This window comes from Oncorhynchus clarkii, chromosome 32 (genome assembly GCF_045791955.1).
Source record: "Oncorhynchus clarkii lewisi isolate Uvic-CL-2024 chromosome 32, UVic_Ocla_1.0, whole genome shotgun sequence".
Classification (NCBI taxonomy): domain Eukaryota; kingdom Metazoa; phylum Chordata; class Actinopteri; order Salmoniformes; family Salmonidae; genus Oncorhynchus; species Oncorhynchus clarkii.
This window is the reverse complement of record NC_092178.1, coordinates 21091552-21116943: the sequence shown is the minus strand read 5'-3', so window position 1 is coordinate 21116943 and position 25392 is coordinate 21091552. Positions and strand designations below refer to the sequence as shown.

Here is a 25392-nt window from a genome sequence, read left to right as displayed (position 1 = left end):
AAAACCGGCCCTACAGTGCTTTCAGAAAGTATTCACACCCCTTGACGTTTTCCACGTTTTGTCACACTGGCCTACACACAATAAACCATAATGTCAAAGTGGAATTATGATTAGGAATTTTTACAAATTAATTAGAAATAAAAAGCTGAAATGTCTATAAGTATTTTCTCCCTTTGTTATGGCAACCATAAATAAGTTCACTATCACTGTGTGTAATAGTGTTTAACTCATCTCTGTATGGTCCCTCAGTGGAGCTGTGAATTGCAAACTGATGCAACCACAAAGACCAGGGAGTTGAACATTGAATAACCCTTTGAGCATGGTGAAGTTAATAATTACACGTTGAATGGTGTATCAATCAACCCAGTCACTACAAAAATACAGGTGTCTTTCCTCTCAGTTGCCAGAGAGGAAGGAAACCACAAGGATTTCACCATGAGACCAATGGTGACTTTAAAACAGAGTTTAATTGCTGTGATAGGAAAGAACTGAGGATGGATCAACAATATTGTAGTTACTCCACAATACTAACTTAAATTACAAAGTGAAATGGAAGACTGTACAGAAAAAACTATAAATAAATTCTGCATTCTGTTTGCAATAAGGAACCAAAGTAAACATGAAAAAAATATGGCAAAGAAATTACATTTATGTCCTGATTACAAAGTGTTATGTTTGGGGTAAATTCAATACACCACGAGAACGTTGAATGTTCCTGAGTGGCCTAGTTACAATTTTTTATTAAATAGTTGTCATGACGTTGCCCTCTTCGGGTACAGCAAGCCCCATCCCCCTCTCCCTGCCTCCCCCTTGCCTCCTTCAACTAGGCTGCTGTGGTCAGAGGGAGGTTGTAAATTCCCGAGGAGAAGAACCTGCCTCATGGCCACACAGTATAAGAGAGTGAATTTTCATAGAGAACAAAGGAATTTCTTCCACCTCACAGAACTTGAGGTCCGAACAAATTTCACGTTCTGGAAAAGGTATAAAAGATCGGTGAAGAATCCAGCTACGAACTGGTCCGTTTGTTACAACTTGTGGAAGCTCATGGGAGACGGTGTGGCCACATTACCATAACGCTGTTTATATAATAGCCTCAGATATGAGGTTTACATCTAATTGTTGTATAAGATGAGTGAGTATGATACTGTTTACACAATTTTACAATGTGATGTTGGACTGTTTAATGAAGGAAACTCCAATTCCCTTTTGAGAACTAAATCAGAGGACCGCCCCTGAGCCCAGTTAGGGTCAGGCATCCTGGGACAGCCCCTTTTCTGCAATTCCGAATAAAACCCAACTTTGAGAAATTATCACCAGACCACGTTTCTCTCAATCACGGGAGTACAAAGGTTGCAGACCATTGCTGAATCTTTTAACCATACCGCGTGGTTAAACTCAGAGTATCGATACCAACAGAATAAGAACAAGTCTTTGATATTAATTACTAGTCTGCAGCTAGGAATTCGGTATCATTGAACGCGAAGAACGACAACCACCGAAACATCCATTCTATAACAAATGAATTCATGTCAATCTGAACTAGAGAGCGAGAGGACGAAACTCTCCAACAGAACAAACTTTTCAACAGCGATCAAGACGACACACTGAGCGTAAATATGTATTGATTGCAATTGTTCCCGAGTGAGCAAAGGATTAGCATTTCAAATGTTATAATTGTCACTCTATAGGTGACTTCTCAGCTGACTCCCCCTTTTGTCCACCAAGCCACGATGCCGGTTTAGCCCACTAGGGCACGTTCCCCTATCATTTCTAGAAAACATATTTACCTTGTTTGTTTGTTTATGCATTTCTGTGAATTACTTAGTAATAAATACACGGTTTAAGACAATTGATGTATGGATGACTCATAGTGAAGACTGGGTTCGTGCAGATAACCAACAATTTACGACGTTTGGAATGAGACTAACGTGAGATAAAGTAAATAATTCATTCATCAGAAGACTATGGATCATATATGAAAATATCTGAAAAGTTATTTTAGGAAATGATAACTTTGTAATCTGAATATTTTCCTTGGTGTCCCGACTTCCTAGTTAATTACGGTTACATGATTAATCAGTTTGATCGCATAATACTAATTACAGAAAATCTTTGATAAAAACTAAGTCTTCAATTTAATGATAGTAAAGACACGACATAGTCTTGAAATCTATGTCAAGACTTTAAAAAAATAATCGCCCGTCTAGCGATGATCAACAACCAACTTGAAAGTTTGAAGAATTTGTTAAAGAATAATGTGCAAATACTGTACAATCCAAGAATGCAAAGCTCAGAAGTTTACCTAGAAAGACTTACAGCTGTAATCACTGCCAAAAAGTGATTCTAACATGTATTGACTCAGGGGTGTGAATATTTATGTAAATTAGATATTTCTGTGTTTCATTTTCAATACATTTACAAACATTTCTAAAGACACATTATTGTATGTAAATGGGTGAGAGAGAGAAAATATTCCACCCATGTTGAATTCAGGCTGTAACAACACATTTTTGAATATGTCAAGGCGTATGAATACTTTCTGAAAGCACTGTATAAATTTTTTCTGAATAACGTAGCTCATTGAGCTTGATTTGATTCATATTAAACATAACATATAGGGCCCGTTTCCCAGAAACAGATTAGGCCTGAACCTAAAACTAGTCATGGACAAAAAAAAGCAAGCTCAGCATGCTTTTAGTTCAGGACCAGGCTAAATCTGTGTCAATGAAACCAGCCCATTGAAAACTGATGTACCTTTGGATTCTGTTCTTGCTTCTTTCTGACTCGTGGACTATTGGTAACAAATAACCTACTGTCTAGCTGGATTTCGATAACATCCTGCTATGGTTTCAATTAAATTATTTTAATTAAAAGCTACTCGATTATAAACTTTGACCTTCCTAGTAGTAGCAGGTAAACGCAGGTAAAGACCAATGACAAGCTGGCAGCATGCCATTATCTGTGGTGGCGGTAGTCATCTGATTTTACACACTAACGTTAGTAGTAGCGTTCCTGGGAATTAACGTTAGCTTACAAAAAAAACATTAGTCCGCCGGAAAATGTAATTTCAACGTACTCTGTCGAGGGAATTTGAGAAAAAACATCTAAATAAAACAAACGTGAGTCTGTTGTAGACCCATGCAGTTTCTGTTAACTGTTACCTCATGGACATGTCAAAATAAAAGTCCCACACAAGTTCTTGCTTTTACGTGTGCAGGCAGGTATGGCGCACGTGTAGGATTTTGACATGAGGTTTAGTATATTAGAATCCCCAAGCTACTCTCCCCCAGATATTAAGATACAGCTAGGTAAGTAGAGAGGAAGTGGGTCTACAATAGACCCACGTTTGGAATGTCCGTTTAATTTGTTTTTATCAATCCCTCCCTGCATAAGGACCAACACTACGGACAACGGGCAGAATACATTTAAATGTAATTAACTTCAGGCTTCCTGCGGACAATTCCGTTTTTTTACAAGATAATTAGGACATCTGGTGGTAGCTGCTTTTAGTGTGTAAATACTAGCCTTGTTAACGGCAGCTATGGTGGTGGGTGTCTGAGGCTGACTTTAGACTGTCATTTCAATACATTTTGAATGATAAGCGTGCAGATGATAGTAAAATAGCTAGCCAATTTTGCCTCCAAGGCAAATCCAAGTTCAATTCTATACAAGTGAGTGGGGGGGGGGTACTAATAAGTAATTAGCATGCCCAAAACAGGTGTGCTAACGTTAACTGCTCCACGCTCAACACTGGTTCCTAATTTCTGTTAATCTTTATCCAGAAACTGTATACACGATTAAGTGTTGCTAGCGATGGCACGCTTACTAGAACATTCTACATTTGTAGAGTCAAGGACAGCTTGTGAAGGTGAAGTCCAGTTATTGCTAGCAAATACGATGTCTAGCTAAGTTAGCCAAATTACTACGTTACTTATCCAACGGACTTTTCATTTTAGCAAACTAGGAGGAATTGAAAATCTATAGATATGGTTTTATATATTGCAATTAGCTGAGTACCGGGAACATAGCTAACTAGAAAGATTTAGCTAGCGCATAGCAAACGGCATTGTTTTTAGCTAGCTAGCCAACGCTCTCGGGATGCTATGCTAGCTAACGGGGTATTACCGCAACGTGTTGGAACTTCCCTTCCAAAGTTAGAAATCGTTATCGCCCGTGGGTCTACATTGGAGTTAGTCAAACTTAACCTTACCATTGGTGTAATGTATTTTTGCTTTAGTCGAATATCTTCGTACTGAATCCACACCGCTTTGTCTGTTCGACCACTATTTAGCAGGAAGTTTTGATTATTCATGTTACGCCGTGTGCAAGGTCCTTGCAATCCGGGATCTTTGGGACGTCACTACCCACCATTGAAGCTGAAATGTTAAGTGGTTAAGGGATACTTTAGATATGTTTGCATCAAATTGACTGACTTGTCGCAGATAAAAGGCTGTGCATGATGATGTATGGCACATAAACATACCTTTTGCGGTTAAATTCCCATGTGATGAATAAAAGACAAGTTAAATGGTTCTCACTTTTTTTGTTGTTGCGTTATATAGCAAGTGTGCCCACTGGTATTGGCATGTGCGCTCTAGCCAACTGCGCACATATAACCTACAAAATACGATTATTATGGATAAAAGAGCGAGATTATATTGTTATTTGTCAAACGGCAGCCAAGCATCAATGATCATGTCATCAGAATAAGACCCTTGATATTTATTGGAAAGGAGCATCAAACTCATCAATCAATCACTCATCAATCATGCAAATGTATTTGTAAAGCCCTTTTTACATCAGTTGATGTCACAAAGTGCTGTACAGAAACCCAGCCGGAAACCCCAAACAGCAAGCAATGCAGGTGTAGAAGCACCTCCATCATCATTTTGCACTTTGACCACACTGTGAAAGTCATCATAATTTATTTCATTTGTAGCCTAATAAACTGCATGCTTTCCCCACGAGTCATAGTGGGAAGACCACACATCATTGCATGACTCTACATTTATTTTGATATGATGGTTATTATATCAATATATACAGTGGGGAGAACAAGTATTTGATAACCTGCAAAATCGGCAGTGTTTCCTACTTACAAAGCATGTAGAGGTCTGTAATGTTTATCATAGGTACACTTCAACTGTGAGAGACAGAATCTAAAACAAAAATCCAGAAAATCACATTATATGATTTTTAAGTAATTCATTTGCATTTTATTGCATGACATAAGTATTTGATCACCTACTAACCAGTAAGAATTCCGGCTCTCACAGACCTGTTAATTTTTCTTTAAGAATCCCTCCTGTTCTCCACTCATTACCTGTATTAACTGCACCTGTTTGAACTCGTTACCTGGATAAAAGACACCTGTCCACACACTCAATCAAACAGACTCCAACCTCTCCACAATGGCCAAGACCAGAGAGCTGTGTAAGGACATCAGAGGTAAAATTGTAGACCTGCACAAGGCTGGGATGGGCTACAGGACAATAGGCAAGCAGCTTGGTGAGAAGGCAACAACTGTTTGCGCAATTGTTAGAAAATGGAACAAGTTCAAGATGACGGTCAATCACCCTTGGACTGGGGATCCATGCAAGATCTCACCTCGTGGGGCATCAATGATCATGAGGAAGGTGAGGGATCAGCCCAGAACTACATGGCAGGACCTGGTCAATGACCTGAAGAGAGCTGGGACCACAGTCTCAAAGAGAACCATTAGTAACCCACTGCGCTGTCATGGATTAAAATCCTGCAGCGCACGCAAGGTCCCCCTGCTCAAGCCAGCGCATGTCCAGGCCCGTCTGACGTTTGCCAATGACCATCTAGATGATACAGAGGAGGAATGGGAGAAGGTCATGTGGTCTGATGAGACAAAAATAGAGCTTTTTGGTCTCAACTCCACTCGCCGTGTTTGGAGGAAGAAGGATGAGTACAACCCCCAAGAACACCATCCCAACCGTGAAGCATGGAGGTGGAAACATCATTCTTTGGGGATGCTTTTCTGCAAAGGGGACAGGACGACTGCACCGTATTGAGGGGAGGATGGATGGGGCCATGTATCGCAAGATCTTGGCCAACAACCTCCTTCCCTCAGTAAGAGCATTGAAGATGGGTCGTGGCTGGGTCTTCCAGCATGACAACGACCCGAAACACACAGCCAGGGCAACTAAGGAGTGGCTCCGTAAGAAGCATCTCAAGGTCCTAGAGTGGCCTAGCCAGTGTCCAGACCTGAACCCAATAGAAAATCTTTGGAGGGAGCTGAAAGTCCGTATTGCCCAGCGACAGCCCCGAAACCTGAAGGATCTGGAGACGGTCTGTATGGAGGAGTGGGCCAAAATCCCTGCTGCAGTGTGTGCAAACCTGGTCAAGAACTACAGGAAACGTATGATCTCTGTAATTGCAAACAAAGGTTTCTGTACCAAATATTAAGTTATGCTTTTCTGATGTATCAAATACTTATGTCATGCAATAAAATGCAAATTAATTACTTAAATCATACAATGTGATTTTCTGGATTTTTAGATTCTGTCTCTCACAGTTGAAGTGTACGTATGATAAAAAATTAGACCTCTACATGCTTTGTGAGTAGGAAACACTACTGATTTTGCAGGTTATCAAATACTTGTTCTCCCCACTGTGTGTGTGTATATATATGCACATTTCTCTGAAATTTCAGCTTCTTTCATACTGGACACCGATACATAAAAGGTATCCATGACTTAATCTGACTCTGCGGAAATAGATAAAGGGCCTCATTGCCAAAATCCCGAAGTACCCCTATAGGGTTAGGAAATGTTTGGTTAGTGTAGGGATGTCCTAAGCAACCCGGATTGCACTAACTACGCGTGTCACATCAGATCGTATCAAATTTTCAGACCAATAGTATGGGAAAAAATAGTTGTCCTTCCCCTTGTCCTCAGAACAGCCTCAATTTGTCAGGGCATGGACTCTACAAGGTGCCAAGTGTTCCACAGGAATGCTGGCCCATGTTGGCTCCAGCGATTTCCACAGTTGAGTAAAGTTGGCACCTACTACAATACCCCGTTAAAAGGCACGTAAATAGTTTGTCTTACCCATTCAACCTCTGAATGGCGCACATACACAATCCATGTCACAAGGCTTAAAAATCCTAACCTGTCCACATTTACACTGATTTGAAGTGGATTTAACAAGTGACATAAGGGATCATAGATTTCACCTGGTCAGTCTGTCATGGAAAGAGCAGGTTTTCTTAATGTTTTGTACACTCAGTGCATAAAATTTAACGTAGCCTATATTTCCAGGAGACCAGCACCAATAATCAAAATGTACCAAGTGTGTGGTGCTTTTTTAAATTGATAAGAAAATGTATGAAAACGTGTTCCTTGGAATAGAATGTAGTCAGCTAAAACTGACTACTTACTATTTTAGCATACTACTTACCATATATTTTCTTAACTCCTATTTAGTATCAAACTGGCCTCCAGAAAAATCACTTGGTTCACACTTCCATTTGAATTTGGTCAATACATTTTATTTACCATTTTGAACAGATAGATAACAATTCAATATTTTAATTTATCAATACTAGGAATTTGTCCTCTGGTCTTTAAACATACAGTACATTGTGTCATGACATAAATAAATATATATGGAGAAATAAAATACAAAAACAAATAACATATGTAAAGCTTCCAAATATGGAAGAAAATCACCTAGAACTGTATTGCGTTGTTTGTAATTTTCTACAAGAAGGAAGCGAGCGGTACCACAGAATGGTCTGTAGATATTCACGGCAGAGTCAATACTTCTTTGCAGACCAACATTTTCAGACTTGGTAGGATCAAGGAAGTTAAAGTGACATATCAAATTAAGTGTCAGTCCTTTATCAATTTACACTATATAAAAATAAACATGTGATTTTCATCATTTGTTCTGTCAGCCATTACAAGGTTATATCTGTTAAGGCCAAATAAAATAAAATCAGTTCATGCCCTTTTTTAAAAAATGTTGACTACTGACATCTGGTAAACACTGTGATCTTCCATAATCTGTCATTTTAGAGGATGATTTTTTTAAGGCATGATGACTAATGGAAAAAATATATCTCTGATCAATTAAAGGTGATTCTTGCCAAGCCTGCGATGTTATTGCACTATTTAGGGCCATCAGTAAATGAACGGCGCTAGCGCTGTTTACAAAGAGTCATTTCAGTCTAAGCTCATGTCATTGCAGCAGCACAGCTTTTCAGGTCGTGGTCTCCAGACCATGAGGATAACGGAAGAAATATATACAAATGGATCAGGCCTACCTATCCTACTGTAACATGGCTGGAACAGACAGGCACACTTTACAAAACGAAATGCATGTACAGTTCCTTTCTATATCAATCTAGCAGGAGTTCTGTACACAATGCAAATGGAGATACATAACAATATAATGGATTCTCTAGAGTGTTTTGCCAGCAAAACAGCAATCACTTTCACTCGCAAGAATAACAATGATTGATATAATGTGTTATTACTGCAGAAGACCTATTATTGCTGGTAAAACTGTATACTCCATTTTCTGTATTTATGATAAAAAATATATTAATGAGTCTACAAACATTTATGTCAACACAATATGTCAACACAGTCTCAGGGGGGTAAAAGTGCAGGTATTAGAAGAACAAAGGCAAGAACATTTTGTTCACATAGGGAGTATAAATAGTTAAACATTTGGAGCTTCTTAATATATTACTATGGTTTTTGTTAAAGATTCAAGTGGAAAATGTGTTTTTAAAAGGAGTACTTTGTAATTTCTCAAACTGAAATACTGTAGTAAAATGAACAGTACCATTAAAATAGTAAACCAATGCATTATTTGGTAAGATTACAATTAAATTACTATGCCATGACATGCAGATTTCTTGTAAAATAACATATTCCGTGTCTGCTTTCTATGCATCGGCATTCATTTGCTCTATTATTATCATCAGTATTTGGACGAAAATGATCCACCAGTAGAATTTGGTTCAGATGGTACCATAGTACCCTATTTGGTCCAAAACAAAATTGTTGAAATTTCATTATCCATTCTGGTGTTTTCCTACTTGTTTGAGATATGATTTTGTGGGTGAAAAGATATGCAGTTGACCAAGAGACAGAGTGGATGCTTAAGCAACGCAAACATTTTCTTTACCCTTGTTTCCTCAAGTGCAATCGACCATTCACATAACAAACAGATAACAAATGCATTGTGACTCGAACAGACATGTACATCTTCAATATATGCAGAAAGATTAGGAAGGCATGGACCTCTCTACAGCTAGCGCCAGGGTCATAAGTCCAAACAGACTGGAAAGTCTGCGGGTTTGATGCAGCCGGCTCTTCTTGCCTAGCTCTGTGGGTACAGTACTGTTCTCGCTGCCTTGAAACTTCAGGCACTTCATCCTTATCTCCGACAGTGGTGGTAGTCCACATCGATTTGAGAGAAATGTCCTTTCTCCCTGTAGTACAAAACATAATCTCTGTTTCCCACCTTGGCACACTTTGGATCAGTTTTGGGGTGGGTGGGTAGGTAGGGCCATTGGTGTTGAAGATAAGAGTCCCATGCAATCTACACCCCTCATGCAACAATCCAACAAGATCTGGATTTTCTGGACCCCCTTTTCATGCCTCTTAGGCATGTCACTCAGGATTTCCATTAGCAGGCCATGCAAACCTCCTAAACTGCTCTAACAGTGCGTGGTCATTGTCCCAGGCAGCGTTTGTCTGTTTCTATTCCCCCTTTCGACTGTGGAGGGGATGAGGATCGAGGTGGATAGAGGAGTCCTTCACATGAAGCTGTCAGCGGGTCCATAGGAGAAGCCTGGGAAGGCTCCAGCTGCCTCCTTGATGCTGCTAGTCACCAGCAGGCCGTCCGTGTTGCACAGAGATGAGGTCACAGGGAGGTGGGTGAACTCTGGGTCAAAGTGCCTGAGGTCCGTAGGCCCGCTCTGTGAAAGCCAACCAAACAGAGCACTATATTAGAGACGTGCTCTAAAACACCAACATCAAATTCACATTTCACACCCATACAGCCTCTAAATATATACATTGCTGTCATTGGGATGCAGTTTGTGACCATTTTTGAGTAAAACAAAATGGAAATTCTACTTGAAGTGAACAAGAAAGGGTACATTTGTACTTCTCTCATGTTAACCTGGAAGACTACATGTATACATTGTTGGTAGATGTACTTACCACTGAGGGAATGTAGGGTGGTGTGATGTTCCTTGCCATCAGGTCATCCCAGTTGATGGGTGAAAAGAAGGTGTGGAACTTCAGTTCCATCTAGAGGCAGATAAAAACACTACATCAATCCACTGGTACAGAACAATACTGAGACCGTAGTAGTATTTTTTTCTTGTGTGTTATTCATATAATGTATTTGTTTGTTGTACATTGATTGCTCTGTCTGTGTCTATGTCTGTGTGTGTGTGGGTACTTACAAAATCATCTTTCACTCCCAGCCTCTTAGTGCGGTCCTTTTGCAGGAGCCCCTCCAACAGTTCTCTGCCTGCGTTGGACACGTTGGGCTTCAGTACAAGAGGCTTGTTCAGGATATTGTTGTACATCTCAGCTGTGTTGCGGCTGTAGAAGGGGGGCTATGGAAAGAGACAGCAAAAATCAGTACATGCTACGTGGCCAAAATCCATACACACACCACGCACCATGATTGTCAGTGTACTTGTGTGATTCATACTGACATTCCTTATATATAACTGACATGGTGACATACGGTGTCCCACCGGAGTCTATAGAGCTCTGGTCAAATGAAGTGCACTATATAGGGAACAGGGTGCCATTTGGGATGTATTGATAGTGGATATCATAACTAAGGTAAACGCATTGTGAAAACTGAACCATGAAAGAGATGCTGAAAAGAGCAGTGATCAGTAATGCCTCACCAGTCCATAGAGCATCTCGTAAAGCACGGATCCCAGGCACCACCAATCCACGGTTCGGTCGTATGCCTGCTTCTGCAGCACCTCGGGGGCCAGATACTCCGGGGTTCCACAGAAGGTGGTGGTGGTCCCAGTGGGTGCAAGGCCCTCTTTGCAAAGGCCAAAGTCTGTCAGGACGATGTGGCCCGCAGAGTCTAGCAGGATATTCTCAGGCTTCAGATCTCTGTGAAGTTGAAGAGAGAGGGTTAGGAAAGTGGAACTCTCCCTATACTTAATGCATTTTTATGCAAAAGGTGGATAAACAGTGTTTACGTCCGTTTACCTTCCTCTAAATCACTGGCCCTTATTGACTGGACCAGACTACACATTTCTATAAGTGGTATTTTTTCTGTCATGTGCTATGAAATATAGTCACCACCAGAGGGTGGTGTATGATAGGATCTTAGCTCATACCTGTAAACAATATGCAGGGAATGGAGGTATCCCAGAGCACTGGCGATCTCTGCAGCGTAGAACCTGGCTCTGGGTTCTAGGAACACCCTCTCTCTCTGTAGATGATAGAACAGCTCTCCTCCATTCACGTAGTCAAGCACAAAGTACAGCTTGTCAGTAGTCTGGAAGGAATAGTGCAGCCCCACCAGGAAAGGATGTTTGATATTCTTCATCAGGACACTTCGTTCCGCCATTATATGCTTTTGCTAGATGAGGGAGTAAGAGAAAGATGAGCATACCACTCACAATGACATCAGTGCAATACTTAAATTAGAGCAACTGAGCGAGCGACTGAGTGGTTGTATGTGTTTGTGGCTATTGCACCTTGCTTGGAGTATTGACTGTGTGTTTTTATGGTGAATATCAGTAGAGTAAGACTCACTTCTTTCTTCTTCAAGATGATTTTCTTCTGTAGAACCTTGACGGCGTAATACTCGTTGCTCTCCCTGTGTCGAGCCAGCAGCACCTTCCCAAAGCTCCCTTTGCCGATGATTTTCAGGTAGTCAAAATCACATGGTTTGATCGCCAGCTCTTCAGCTAGTGAGCTTCTGGGGGAGGTCAGTAGCATCTAAGAATAGAGGAGGAGAGAAGGAGCTAAGAATGACCATCTTGGCTCTGGATAAAATTATCTATTTACAGTTCACACTGGTAATTCAAATGGCACCCTATTCCCTATATAGTGCACTAACTACCATAGGGCTCTTTTAAAAACTTGTGCACTATATAGAGAATTGGGTTCCTTTTGGCTCAGTCTGTCCCAGTGGCCAAGGCATGTGTTATGCTGATGCTCACCGGATTTAAGAGCTCAGCATTGTCCAGCTTCTCATTCTGGTTCTCATCGATCTTGAGGAAGTCAACTTCAGAGCTGAGGAATGAACAGAGAATGTTAGAATGGAATCCTCCTTCACTTATGATTCTCAAAATAACTTATGGTTATTTTGACTGATACACTCATTGCCACTTTGTGATTTTATAGGGATGAGTGACCTCTCTAAGTTGACATTGTTTTTTCTAGAGTGTTTAAATTATAACAGTAGTCTAATACTTAGATTGCCATCACAGGCCAGTATTACGATTCAAACTATTTTTCAAAGTCGGACATCGCAGTAAAATGGTGAGTTTTACAGTGATTTAATTGAGTAATTATATAGAGAAGGTTCCATTTGTCATAACTGACCCCAATGAGATACAAACCGGCCAAGACTGTAAATAAGGGTCTCTCCTCTAACTCCTGAGAGACAATAAGGGTCTCTTTTCTCTAACTCCCGAGAGACTATTCAGTTGTTGTTGAGCCCCTCCCTATACACCATGTAGCCTGCAGCACCATCTGAAAAGTAGTTCTAAGCCAGGGGATCAGACATGACTAGCACAAACAGCCCAGAATCTGACTGCTATAACACCTGATGATGGTATTTCATTTTTTGTATATTTTATTGAACCTTTATTTAACTAGGCAAATCAGTTAAGAACAAATTGTTATTTACAATGGCGGCCTACTCCGGCCAAATCTGGCCAATTATGTGCCACCCTATCACAGCCAGATGTGATACAGCCTGGATTTGAACCAGGTACTATAGGCACTGCACTGAGATGCAGTGCCTTAGACCGCTGTGCCACTTGGGAGCCCATGGTGTTTTGGAATTTTCCACTGAGCTAGACCCCCCACCTCGCCCCTTTTTAGGCTGTTGAGTACAAACCATATTGTGTGGTGCACCCTTAATTCAATTACCCGGTTATCCCAGTCAAGGGGACACAGGGGATTTGCAGAAAAGGTGCTTAAGCACTGGAGAGGCCATGGCGGGAACACACTTGACATGACATAGCTATTCTTGTGCTGGCTTTGCCTGCTTGGCCCCAGATTACTGCTTTGACTCAAAATGTGAATAGTGATGTGCAGTTGATTGGATTGGAAATGTACAGTAGAAATGTACTTACACTGACCTAGGTAGACCTATACAATTATAAATAAACACATAGACCTAATCTAATGCCATGGGAAGCAGATGAAATGTCGCACAGAGGCCTATTGTGTGCACACCTATCATATATATTGACTATTTGATAAATATCTATACTTTCAGAAAATATAATTTGTCATAATATTATCATATTTCATTGGCAGCTGGTAGCTCATATATAATATCTAAACATCTCATTTGGCCATACAAGTGCTCCATATAATACTTACTGTTGACACATATGTGGGTTTGACACCAGCCTCGATATGAAGTCGTTAAGTCCAATTTTCCTCTCCTTGATGAAAGCTGCAAATCAAAAATAAGCATGTATGTCAGCTGGGCGCCCAGAGAACACAACGTCACAGATTTAACACAGCCCTTCATCAGACCTAAACTACACCATTGCAGAACTAGGGCCATGGATAGGCCTCTACTATCTACCTGGGATAGATAACAGCTTACATTTCATCACAGTGCGATGAACAGTCTAGAAATTATAGCCGTATGCCTATACTAAATCTGTTCAAAGCTTTCATTCTAAAATGTTTCAGAGGTTCAAAAGTGATTTGGAATGGATCCCGTTATAACGCATTATGTGCCAAATTTAGTCGTTATGCAACAAAATATTCCTTCCTTCGGCGAACCGCCGCGTCGCATAGTGAAAAATAACACTCAAAGCCTATATCACAAACATGGACATGAGTAAAGGAGCATACAGTCCATCTACAAATCATAATCCATAGAATATTGATTCATACTATTAAACACCACAATGTAGAAGCTAAATTCTAAATAAAATAATTGAACTTAGATTAACAGAAATAATATGCCTACCAGTGAGGACTGACACAATTCCTCTCATTTTGCAATAAGACAATTCACATGGAGCCTTGGTAACAGCCATGGTGAATAAAAATATGTATCCACTTGTAAAACAGCGCCAAAAGAAAGCCCCTTTATGGAGAAGACACGCTGGTTGCTCTAGTACCAATTGCTCCACTTCATGCGCACTGGCTACAGAGAATCTTGCCTGCGAACACGATCAGTCTAAAATGTCTATCCAGGGCGCTGGGCGGCAAAGAGTTATATACTGAGCACGTGGTATAAGGAGGAGCGGCATACTGACGACACTTGGTTACCAAGCAACTGTCAGAGGTAGTGATGTCACGGGATTCCGCAACTCCATATCTTGCCTGCAGGAGGCGGGGAATGACAGGAGGCACGCAGCAGCGCATAGGTGGAGCGCACTAGATTGAACATCGCTCCCCCAACCCCCTTTTCTACCAATGGAAAGATACGGATGGCTGTAATCTCTCTAGAACCGATAGGATTAAAGACACTCTGGATAATTTATAATGAAAAATTGAATAACAGGTGCATTGATCCTACACAGACTTCTGTCACCAGCCTCAAAAATACACTGAACAAAAATATAAACACACTGAACAAAAATATAAACACACCGAACAAAAATATAAACACACCATGTTTCATGAGCTGAAATAAATGATCCTATAAATGTTCCACACACAAAAAAAAGCTTATTTCTCAAAAAATGTTTACATCCCTGTTAGCGAGCATTACTCCTTTGCCAAGATAATCCATCCACCTGACAGGTGTGGCATTTCAAGAAGCTGAATAAACAGCATGATCATTACACAGGTGCACCTTGTGCTGGGGACAATAAAAGGCCACTCTAAAATGTGCAGTTTTGTCACACAACACAATGTACAATTGGCCAGTGGTGGAAAAAGTACTCAATTGTCATATTTGAGTAAAAGTAAAGATACCTTATTAATAGAAAATTACTCTAGTATAAGTGAAAGTCGCCCAGTAAAATATTACTTGAGTAAAAGTCTCTAAAAGTATTTGGTTTTAAATATAAGTAAATGGAATTGCTAAAATGTACCATTTCAAATTCATTATATTAAGCAAACCAGACGGCACAATTGATGATTTTTTATTTTTATTGAAGGATAGCCAGGGGCACACTCCAACACATAACTTACAAACAAAGCATTTATGTTTAGTGAGTCCACCAGATCAGAGGCAGTAGGGATGACCAGGGAGGTTATCTTGATAAGTGTGTGAATTGGACCATTTTCCTGTCAAAATGTAACAAGTATTTTAGGCTATCAGGGATAATGTATTGTGTAAAAAGTACATTATTTTATTTAGGAATGTAGTAAAGTAAAAGTTGGCAAAAATATAAATAGTAAAGTACAGATACCCCAAAAAATGACTTAAGTAGTACTTTAAAGTATTTTTACTTAAGTACTTTACACCACTGAAACTGGTAGGCTGACTGCAGAAATGTCCACCAGAGCTATTGCCAGAGAATTGAATGTTCATTTCTCTACCATAAGCCGCATCCAACATCATTTTAGACTATTTGGCAGTACGTCCAACTGGCCTCACAACCGCAGACCATGTGTATGGCGTCATGTGGGCGAGCGGTTTGCTGATGTCAACGTTGTGAAACGAGTGCCCCATTGTGGCGGTGGTGTTATGGTATGGGCTGGTATAAGCTATGGACAACAAACACAACTGCATTTTATTGATGGCAATTTGAATGCACAAAAATACCGTGACAAGATCCCGAGACCCATTTTTGGAGAAAAGCATTTCAAGATTAAAGTTTTTTAAGTTCTGTAGCCAATTCCCTGTTTGCATCATCAGCAAATATCCAATATGTTCTTATGAAAGGATGGAAGCAAGTCAATGCAAGGAACATTCAAATGCAGGTGAAAATATGCCAACAAAAAAGTGATTTTCTTTCATATTCTGCAAGACATTATATTCTACAATACACCATCAAATCCTAACCCTGATGTTTACAAAATGGCCTCTTTCCCTGACATAAGGCCCAGTTATGGAGCTATGCATACAGTGACAGTGCAGATCAAAACATTAAAACAAACCGCAGGATCAAAACAGAGAACTGTCAGGGGTAACTCCTAGGCTATGTCCCAAATGACACCCTATTCCCCACAGAGCACACTACTTTTGAGCAGGGCCCATAGAGCTCTCGTCAAATGTAGTGAACTATGTAAGGAATAGGGTGCCATTTGGGATGTTTTGCTTGCTCAATGGCATGTGATAGTCATGCATACTTTGAAGGATGTCCCATCTCGGGACTGAATTTGACCGATAGTTCCTACTATATAAGAGGAAGCATGTTGCCAAGCTAAGTACATGAAGAGGCAAAATGGTGTGAAGACAACAGCTAATCGTGTCATGTCAGGTTATGGTAGTATACTTTCCCAGCAAAGATCTATTTACACACTGTCGGGATCAGATGGCACGACATTGACACCTGGGTTGTGTCCCAAATGGGGCCCTATTACCTACATTATATTGTGCACAACTGGTCAAAAGTACTGCACTACAGGAAATAGGGTGCCATTCATGTAATTGTAAAAAATACATACAAAAGGGTGCTCCAGCTGGTGAAGACGCCACATGTAATTTAAGATGATCATCAAGGATAACACCAAGGTCAAAAGCTTGACAGACTATTGTTGTTTGTTTCATAAAATGAGATAATTAGTACAGTTCCATTTCCTAATAAACAACGACAAACAGGTATATCTCCCTTGTCTCAAATACCCCTAAAATATAAATCAATTCCTAATATATAAAACAATCAATCCCTAATAAATATCTAAGACAATCACAATAGGCACCAAAAGGCAGACCATATGCTATCCCGGGCATTTTCTTCTCACCCTTGTACTAGAGTCTAATGACACACTTCTGAGACATGCCACTATTTAGCCATTTTTTCAGTGAGAACTTTAAACTGCCTATGGAGGTTATACTTTTCAAATGTTGTTTCATTTTGGACATAACCCTTGTTAGGAGCTTAGGTAGAGGCTATTTCCTGACCTCATCAAGCCCTTATTCACACACATAACCTCCTCTCTGTCATGCTGGTGTGATATCAACACTTTAAAGGGAACATTTGTAACCAAAAATGATTGAAAACAGCTAGGGATATTCAAGTTCCCACGCACAGTTGAATCTATTTCAGTTTTGCTTGACTTGAATACACATTAACACATGTTCTTTTGTGCACAAATACCGTCTCTGCAGGACTGGTTGTGTGTTTGTACTGCAGTAAATACACCTCGCTTTCTTCATGTGCACGTGTGTTATTTTTCTTTTTTTTGGTAATATATACTGAATAAAAAAGTAAATACAACATGCAACAATTTCATGGATTTGACTGAGTTTTGGTTCATATGAGGAAATCAGTCAACTGAAATTAATTCATTAGGTCCTGATCTAGGCAGGTTAGCTGAGTGGTTAGAGCGTTGGTCCTGTAACTGAAAGGTTGCTGGATTGAATCTCTGAGCTGACAAGGAAAAAATATGTTGTTCTGCCTGTGAACAAGGCACTTGTTCCTCAAGGCACTTGTTCCCCAGTAGGTTGTCATTGTAAATAAGAATTTGTTCTTAACCCGACTTGCCTAGTTAAATAAAGGTTAAATATAAGATTAGATTTCACATGACTGGGAATACATATATGAATCTGAACCTTAAAAAAAAGATGGCCTCAGAATGGGCCTCAGGATCTTGTCACAGTACTTTTGCGCATTCAAATTGCCATGCAATTGTGTTTGTTGTCCATAGTTTCTACCAGCCCATACCATAACACCACCGTCACAATGGGGCACTCGTTTCATAACGTTGACATCAGCAAACCGCTTGCTCACACAAACGCCATACACATGATCTGCGGTTGTGAGGCCGGTTGGACATACATTGGAGGTGGCTTATGGTAGAGAAATGAACATTCAATTCTCTGGAAATAGCGTTGGTGGACATTCCTGTATGGAATATGTCAATTGCAGTATGCCAGTATGCCAATTGAGATATCTGTGGCATTGTGTTGTGACAACTGCACATTTTAGTGGCCTTTTATTGTCCCCAGCACAATGTGCACCTGTGTAATGATCATGCTGTTCAATCAGCTTCTTGATATGCCACACCTGTCAGGTGGATGGATTATCTTGGCAAAGGAGAAATGCTCACTAACAGGGATGTAAACAAATTTGTGCACAAAATTTGAGAGAAATACGATTTTTGTGCGTATAGAAAGTGGGACCAACACTTTACATGTTGCATTTTATATTTCTGTTCAATATATACAGTACCAGTCAAAGGTTTGGGCACACCTATTCATTTAAGGGGTTTTCTTTATTTTTACAATTTTCTACATTGTAGAATAATGGTGAAGACATCAAAACTATGAAATAACACATGGAATCATCTAGTAACCAAAAAAGTGTTAAACAAATCAAAATATATTTTATATTCTTCAAAGTAGCCACCCTTTGACAGCTTTGCACACTCTGAACCAGCTTTTACATGTTACAATGTAACCTTTTATTTAACTAGGTAATTCAGTTAGGACAAATTCTTATTTCCAATGACGGCCTACACCAGCCAAACCCAGACGACACCGGGCCAATTGAAACTGGCTCTCATGAGGAACGCCACAGGAAAGGAAGACCCAGAGTTACCTCTGCTGCAGAGGATACATTTATTTGAGTTACCAGCATCAGAATTTGGAACACGAACACTGGACATTAGACCTGTGGAAATCTGTCCTTTGGTCTGATGAGTTCAAATTTGAGATTTTTGGTTACAACTGCTGTATCATTGTGAGATGCAGAGTAGGTGTATGGATGATCTCCGCATGTGTGGTTCCCACTGTGAAGCATGGAGGAGGAGGTGTGATAGTGACACTGTCAGTGATTTGATTTAGAATTCAAGGCACACTTAACCAGCATGGCTATCACAGCTTTCTGCAGCGACATGCCATCCCATCTGGTTTGCGCTTAGTGGGACTATCATTTGTTTTTCAACAGGACAATGACCCAACACACCTCCAGGCTGTGTAAGGGCTATTTGACCAAGAAAGAGAGTGATGGAGTGCTGCATCAGATGACCTTGCCTCCACAATCACCCGACCTCAACCCAATTGAGATGGTTTGGGATGAGTTGGACCGCAGAGTGAAGGAAAAGCAGCCAACAAGTGCTCAGCATGAGTGGGAACTCTTGAAGACTGTTGTAAAAGCATTCCAGAAGCTGGTTGAGAGAATGCCAAGAGTGTGCAAAACTGTCATCAAGGCAAAGGGTGGCTACTTTGAAGAATCTCTCAATTATAAAATATACTGTATTTAGATTTTTGTAACACTTTTTTAATATTCTACAATGTAGAAAATAGTAAAAAATAAAGAACCTGGAATGAGTAGGTGTGTCCAAACTTTTGACTTGTAATGTATGTATGTACAACATATATATTTATTATTTTAAATCTATTTTCCTTTATTATTTTCCCTAACCCTATCACCCCTTCCCTAATTAGAGTAAACTAATGGACAACAACACCTAGACTTCTACTTCCAGTTTATATTGACATTTTACACACACAGTATATTTTGGATTTCTAATTGCCATATATTTTTCCACTGTGCTGTGTCCCAAAAGTTCTGATGTCCCATGTATTTTCCGAAATAAAAGAATGCTTAGACCCTGCCCATCTGTCATCTACTATAATGCCAGCACGAGGTTTCCTAGTGTGTACGCACATCATTACAATCACCAAAAGAGAGGATCAGGATTACAATGTGTAGATGGGGGAACTCCCTTCTATCCAGGTTTGGCTGCAATCCGATTCTCCTTCTGACAAATTAGTCATTCAAAGCCTGCGACTTGTGTTTAGTCTGCTTTTGGAGATGCTTTATGGCAATGGAAACATGTGGTGAATCAGAGGTGCTGAATCTACAGTTTAAAAGCTTTGCATGTTTAACAGTCAAAGATGACCTTTCTCTATTTCATTAAACAACACTATTTCACACAACAACACCACATAATGGCTTTAACGGTTATATTTAGCATCCTCCCAATCCTAAAAAAAAGCCCTTCATTTGCAACCATCTCTTTGTCTGATTCATGCCAAGCAGACAGGTAGTATAGGCAACTGGTTAATACTACCCATGATGAGTCACTACTCACCAAGGACCCCTGTCCTCGCCAGCAGCGGCTGATAAATGCCTCTGTTAGTACTATCTGTTATTAAACCCCAGTCTCCAGCCTGACTGTCTTCTTTTACGTTACTACTTCATGTTGTCTTGGCTACTTGTTTCTGGCTATCTCTCTATGTTCTGCTCTTACGGATGTTTGAGTTTAGTATTTACATCCAAGACAGTGTGTTGCTGGTTCAGGTCCCCACGGATGCATCCCAAATGGCACCCTATTCCCTTTGTAGTGCACTACTTTTGACCAGGGCCCACAGTTTTATTTTTTCTTTATTTAACTAGGCAAGTCAGTTAAGAACACATTCTTATTTTCAATGACGGCCTAGGAACAGTGGGTTAACTGCCTGTTCAGGAGCAGAACGACAGATTTGTACCTTGTCAGCTCGGGGATTTGAACTTGCAACCTTTCGGTTACTAGTCCAACGCTCTAACCGCTACCCTGCCGCCCCAGTGCACAAAGGGAGTAGGGTTCCATTTGCATCTGTTTTGGATGGATCTGGTGGGAAGGCAGGGCCTGCTGTGCAGCTAGACCCCCACCTGGCTGGTTAACCTGCTGCTGTTGCTGGGTTGAAGGAACCACCAGGGGAGGGGGGCGCCCCCGCACCACCACATCCAGGCCTCCCCCGCACCACTCACTCTAGGTGGGTCGTGGCTCCAGGGAGGAGTGGGTAGTGGGTGGGGGAGCCAGCCTCTCCCTCTCACTCTGACTGTCTAAGAGAGGGAGGTAGTGTCCAGGTCTGCGTCCCAAATTGCACTCTATTCTTTACATAGTGCACTACTTTTGACCAGGGCCAATAGTGCACTACCCTATGTAGGGAATAGGGTTCCATTTGGGATGCAGCCCAGGGCTTTGACTTCCTGCCCCCACAGTTATGCTGCCAGCAGCTCCATTGATTCCCCCCCCCCCCCACCTGGTGTGAGTCGCCCGGTTGAGTAATGAACCTCCAGTGTAATTCCCTACAATTTCTCACCTGCTAGATCCCATCTCTCTCCACGTCCATCATTTTTGCCTTTTCTACTGCTTCTCGATTGCCCTTTTTCTCAATTTCCTCGAGAGAATCATCCCACCCCTCCCTCTTCCCTTCTATTGCTCTTTCTCTGTACCTATCTACGTCTGTGCTGTCCATTCTGTCTATGCTCAAGGAAACTTTGGCATTATTCAACGTCGACCCACAGAGACTAGAGTACTGGAGGTGTTGGGGTCCTTGAACAATGAACACTGCAATGCAGCTTCAGGTCCGAGTGAGTAGGAGGCTTAACTCATCATCCTAGCACAATCTATACGGTAGCATTACGTACAACTCCATTTCCTTCTACAATTCCCCAGAAACAGAGATGACTGATATTCAAATCACAGTCAGCTGGGATACGGATATGTGCCTTTGAGTCCCAATGACTCAACATCAACTCAATGGTTAACAGCCACGGAAGCTCACTTTAGGTGAGAGTTTATGTAACGATTCTGGCGCCATCACCAAGTACTCTATTAGCAATGTCCTTCTAGAATCTACATTAAGCCAACTGTTACTTAACTTTAACTTAAACTTAACCTACTATACCAGGCCTACCACAACCGCACCTTCTAATATTCCTGCTGAGGGTATAATTACTAGTACATTTCACTAGCTACTGCTACTACTATTCATTCTAAATTAATAATTAATTTGACCAATACCAATAGCCATTGTATTATGGGCAAAGCCAAATTCCCCCTGAGTCTGTTCTCTTAGGCTGTTCCAAATGGCACCCTATTTCATACATAGTGCACTACTTTTGACCAGAGCCCTATGGACCCTGGTCAAAAGAAGTGCACTAAAAAGGGAAATAGATACAATTCTGCTGGTGCAGCCAGAGCCAGGTGACTACTCTACAACAGGCCTGTCACGCTCTACTGACTTCCACAGCATTACCTAGCTCAACACGGTTCAGTGGATGGTACAGGGGAGCGTCTAGGGATTATACCACAGAACAACCACTCACATTCATTCAAAATGACAACACAACTCATGTTTACAAGCATCAATAAATTAATCAATGGGGAGTGTTGTGACTCAAGTTCTCTCTTCAAGATGCTGCTCCCCCCTTCCTTTGTTGGGTTGTTCCACCAATTTCGGTGACTTATGAAAAGTGTAACTTGGTCAAAAAACCTTGTGATTTCACCTAATTAAATTTTTTGGTCATAATAAGCACATGTTCAACTTAATAAAAAACATGTTTTCCCATCGAAAGATGTAAAATAAAAACAATACTATATGCCAAAGAAAGTAACAGGGTTGACTGTAACAGTACCAGCCATAAATCCCCTTATGACAGGGGGAATGGAAGCTTGTTTTGTGCAACAGGGAGGTGCAATTGAATGCAAGCTTCACAAAAAATAATCAAATTCCTAAAGCATTTCTAACCTGTATGTCTATGGGTAACAGCGTTGGCATATTATACACAACCTGAAAAGTATTCCAAAAAACACCAGAAAATGTCAAAAAAGAGTAGAACCAGCTAACCTGCTTTACAAAATGATTTGCCTATTCATTGTTTCTTTTGAATTAAAAATATATAAATAATAGTTTTATCATATTAAAACGAGAGTTCAGTTCACTTAATAGTGTTGATCGTACAATGAGGGACAGACTAATCACATGAAAAAAATACTAATCTTCAGAAATTACTTTGTAAAGAAAAACTAAATAATTTGGGCTTTACAATGATGTTAAATTAATTGAAATATTCCTAGAAGTGACACAGGGTTGACGCAGGGATATGTCAAAATGCTGAATTTTCGCACTTTAGCAAGCCTTTATAAAAATCTGATTTATTGAATAATCCATGTAGTCTATATTAAAAGGCACTTCATATAATATAACAATATTTTAAAATGCAATATTGGTGGACAATTTCTACTTAAAATATCAAAGAGATGCAAAGGGCCCTCTTTTTGTGGATCGACCCTGTTTCTCTCTCACTAATCCATACATGGGATGGATCATGATTAAAGATGTGTAAATGTGAATGAAGCAATGAATGAGTGGGTAGCTGGCTGGAATGCACTTACATTCAAAGAACAGAGTGTGCTTAAACAAAGTGTTTTGTCTGTCTGATATTTCCTGTCACTTTCTTTTCCCTCGTACATAATCTCAGCGTGTTTAGTGATTACTGGCTGCTCCCTACCATCCAGGTGAGTGATGATTATAAGAGTAAAGTGGATTATGTCACCTGTGATGGGACAGATAGAGGTGTGATTGATAGATAGATGGAGCAGGAGGTGATATGAAATCCTGCCTCTCTCCCTGACTAAATTATTTAGAGAGAGACCATAAGAAGTAAGTCACGTAAAAAAAGGGAAGGAAAGAGAATCTGAAAGAGATGATGGAACAGACTGAAAGAACAAAGTTGAATGAAGACAATAAAGCATGAAAAGTTATATTTGAACTCCACTTGTTCTAGACCTACAACAATGGCCTCAAACATGTCACCCATGGGATAGGCGTTGCCAGATAAAGCTTATTATCACACAAGAAATGAAAGAAGTTCCTACCTATGAAGGATTTCTTGCCAGTCTTCATGTCCTCTTCTATTTAGGTGCAGTGTGTTTTGTGTATTTGTGTCTGTTTCTCTGTGTGTGTGTCTGAAGCAGTAATATTCCAGTGTATGTCTCTGTGTGCGTATGAATGATGTAATCTTGTCTCTAGCTCCTCTCCCTCAGTAATATCCCCCTCTCTATCTCTCTGCAGCACCGTTTGAAAGAATTTGACTCTGCAATTCACAAGACCAGCAAATCCTTTCCTTCATCGCACTTCCCTATCTTTCTCTCTCTTTCTCTCTCGCTCTCTCTCTCTCTCTCTCTCTGTGTGTGTGTCTCCCTCTCTCCCAGGCAGTACTGGCTGAACTGATGAAACCAAAGAGGCGAAACCAGAGAAGTGTGACGCACCTGTCCCCCTCTCAACCCCCCTTCACCTGTTCCTTTATCTACCAGAGAGCCACAAACAAAACAATAGCAGGTGTCAGGATACTGTTCCCGTGAGTATGGGAGTCCTGCCCGAGGGAACCTAGTCTGCATCCTAAATGCACCCTATTCCCATCACAGTGCACTACTTATTTTGTTTACCAGGGCCCAGGTCAAAAGTAGTGCACTATATAGGAAATAGGGGGCCATTTGGGACTCAGGCCTGGTCTCTATGACACTAGAGCGCACCTGAGTCACCTGAGCAGTACAACACCAGGATTTTAAATCCACCTTTAATTGGGGGATATTACTCTAATGATGGTGATGATCTCCATCCCCCTATAGTATAGTATAGTATAGTATAGTCTTTCTATTTAATGTCTCTGAAGTAATTCAGGAAGTAAAGTGATCTATTTAGGAACACTGTTACAGTTCTGATATATTTTACTGCCTGAGGTCATACGTGAATAGATACAGTAGGACAATGAATGTTGGTCAGGAAACGAGGTCTGCTTCCCAAATGGCAGCCTATTCCCTTCATATGACACTACTTTTGGACCATGCACTGGTCAAAAGTAGTGCACTATGTAGGGAATAGATTGCCTTTTGGGACACAGCCTTAGGTCTGTGGGCACACCTGGCTGCCATTCACTGTAGTTCTATGGTGAGTTCTATGCAACTGGGTCATTGACGCGGTAAGGCCCTTTTCAATGAGGAAAACCTAATTGGTAAATAATTATTTATTTCTTTGTTAGTGCTAATCTAAGACACTGAATATGTGAAATCATTGTAAACGTGTTGTGAAATGTGATATACAAGTGTATGCAGGCGGTAGGTAGCCCAGCGTTTAAGAACGTGATAAAAAAATGAAATGTAAATGTTTGCATTATTTAATGTATTGAATATAGTACATAGTATTTGACCATGGTGGTTCGTTGAGTGGGCTCTTGTAACAGAATGTACCTAAAACAGAATGTAAGCCTAAAAATCATGTTCAAAGGAGATTCACCATTGAAAGTTCTTCTTAGTCTAAGATTAGGCT

At 40.5% G+C, this 25392-nt stretch overlaps 2 protein-coding genes across 12 annotated transcripts in view; both read right to left on the bottom strand.

The window, feature by feature from the left end:
* LOC139392461 (eyes absent homolog 3-like) overlaps positions 1 to 4342 on the bottom strand; it is a 29232-nt gene extending 24890 nt beyond the window's left edge. For 6 of the 10 annotated variants that reach the window (XM_071140463.1, XM_071140465.1, XM_071140460.1 and 3 more), the window contains exon 1: positions 4211 to 4342. The gene's annotated coding sequence lies outside the window, so the exon portion shown is untranslated. The remainder of the gene's footprint in view (positions 1 to 4210) is intronic. The other 4 variants (XM_071140468.1, XM_071140469.1, XM_071140464.1 and 1 more) reach the window with 3 other exon arrangements.
* A 3152-nt stretch (positions 4343 to 7494) lies between these two features.
* On the bottom strand, positions 7495 to 24187 carry LOC139391722 (serine/threonine-protein kinase Sgk1-like). 2 transcript variants are annotated; one of them, XM_071139217.1, is made up of 9 exons: positions 23943 to 24187; positions 13593 to 13668; positions 12197 to 12269; positions 11787 to 11972; positions 11366 to 11610; positions 10916 to 11135; positions 10457 to 10612; positions 10209 to 10298; positions 7495 to 9961 (listed from the first exon to the last, which is right to left on the bottom strand). In XM_071139217.1, the coding sequence occupies exons 1-9, from the start codon at positions 23968 to 23970 to the stop codon at positions 9800 to 9802; spliced, it is 1236 nt and encodes a 411-aa protein (XP_070995318.1). In that variant the 5' UTR covers positions 23971 to 24187; the 3' UTR covers positions 7495 to 9799. The 2 variants fall into 2 exon arrangements, with proteins under 2 accessions (XP_070995318.1, XP_070995317.1); XM_071139216.1 differs by lacking the exon at positions 23943 to 24187 and adding an exon at positions 14197 to 14458.
* Between the last annotated feature and the right edge of the window lie 1205 nt (positions 24188 to 25392).

Bases quoted from the DNA above. Each gene is read 5' to 3' on its own strand.
- LOC139391722 (XM_071139216.1), bottom strand. From the start codon at position 14,266: ATGGCTGTTACCAAGGCTCCATGTGAATTGTCTTATTGCAAAATGAGA. The intron at 12,270-13,592 runs GTAAGTATTATA...TTCATTCCTCAG, and splicing joins AACCCACATATGTGTCAACA to CTCTGAAGTTGACTTCCTCA. The intron at 9,962-10,208 runs GTAAGTACATCT...TGGCTTTCACAG, and splicing joins CACCCTACATTCCCTCAGTG to AGCGGGCCTACGGACCTCAG.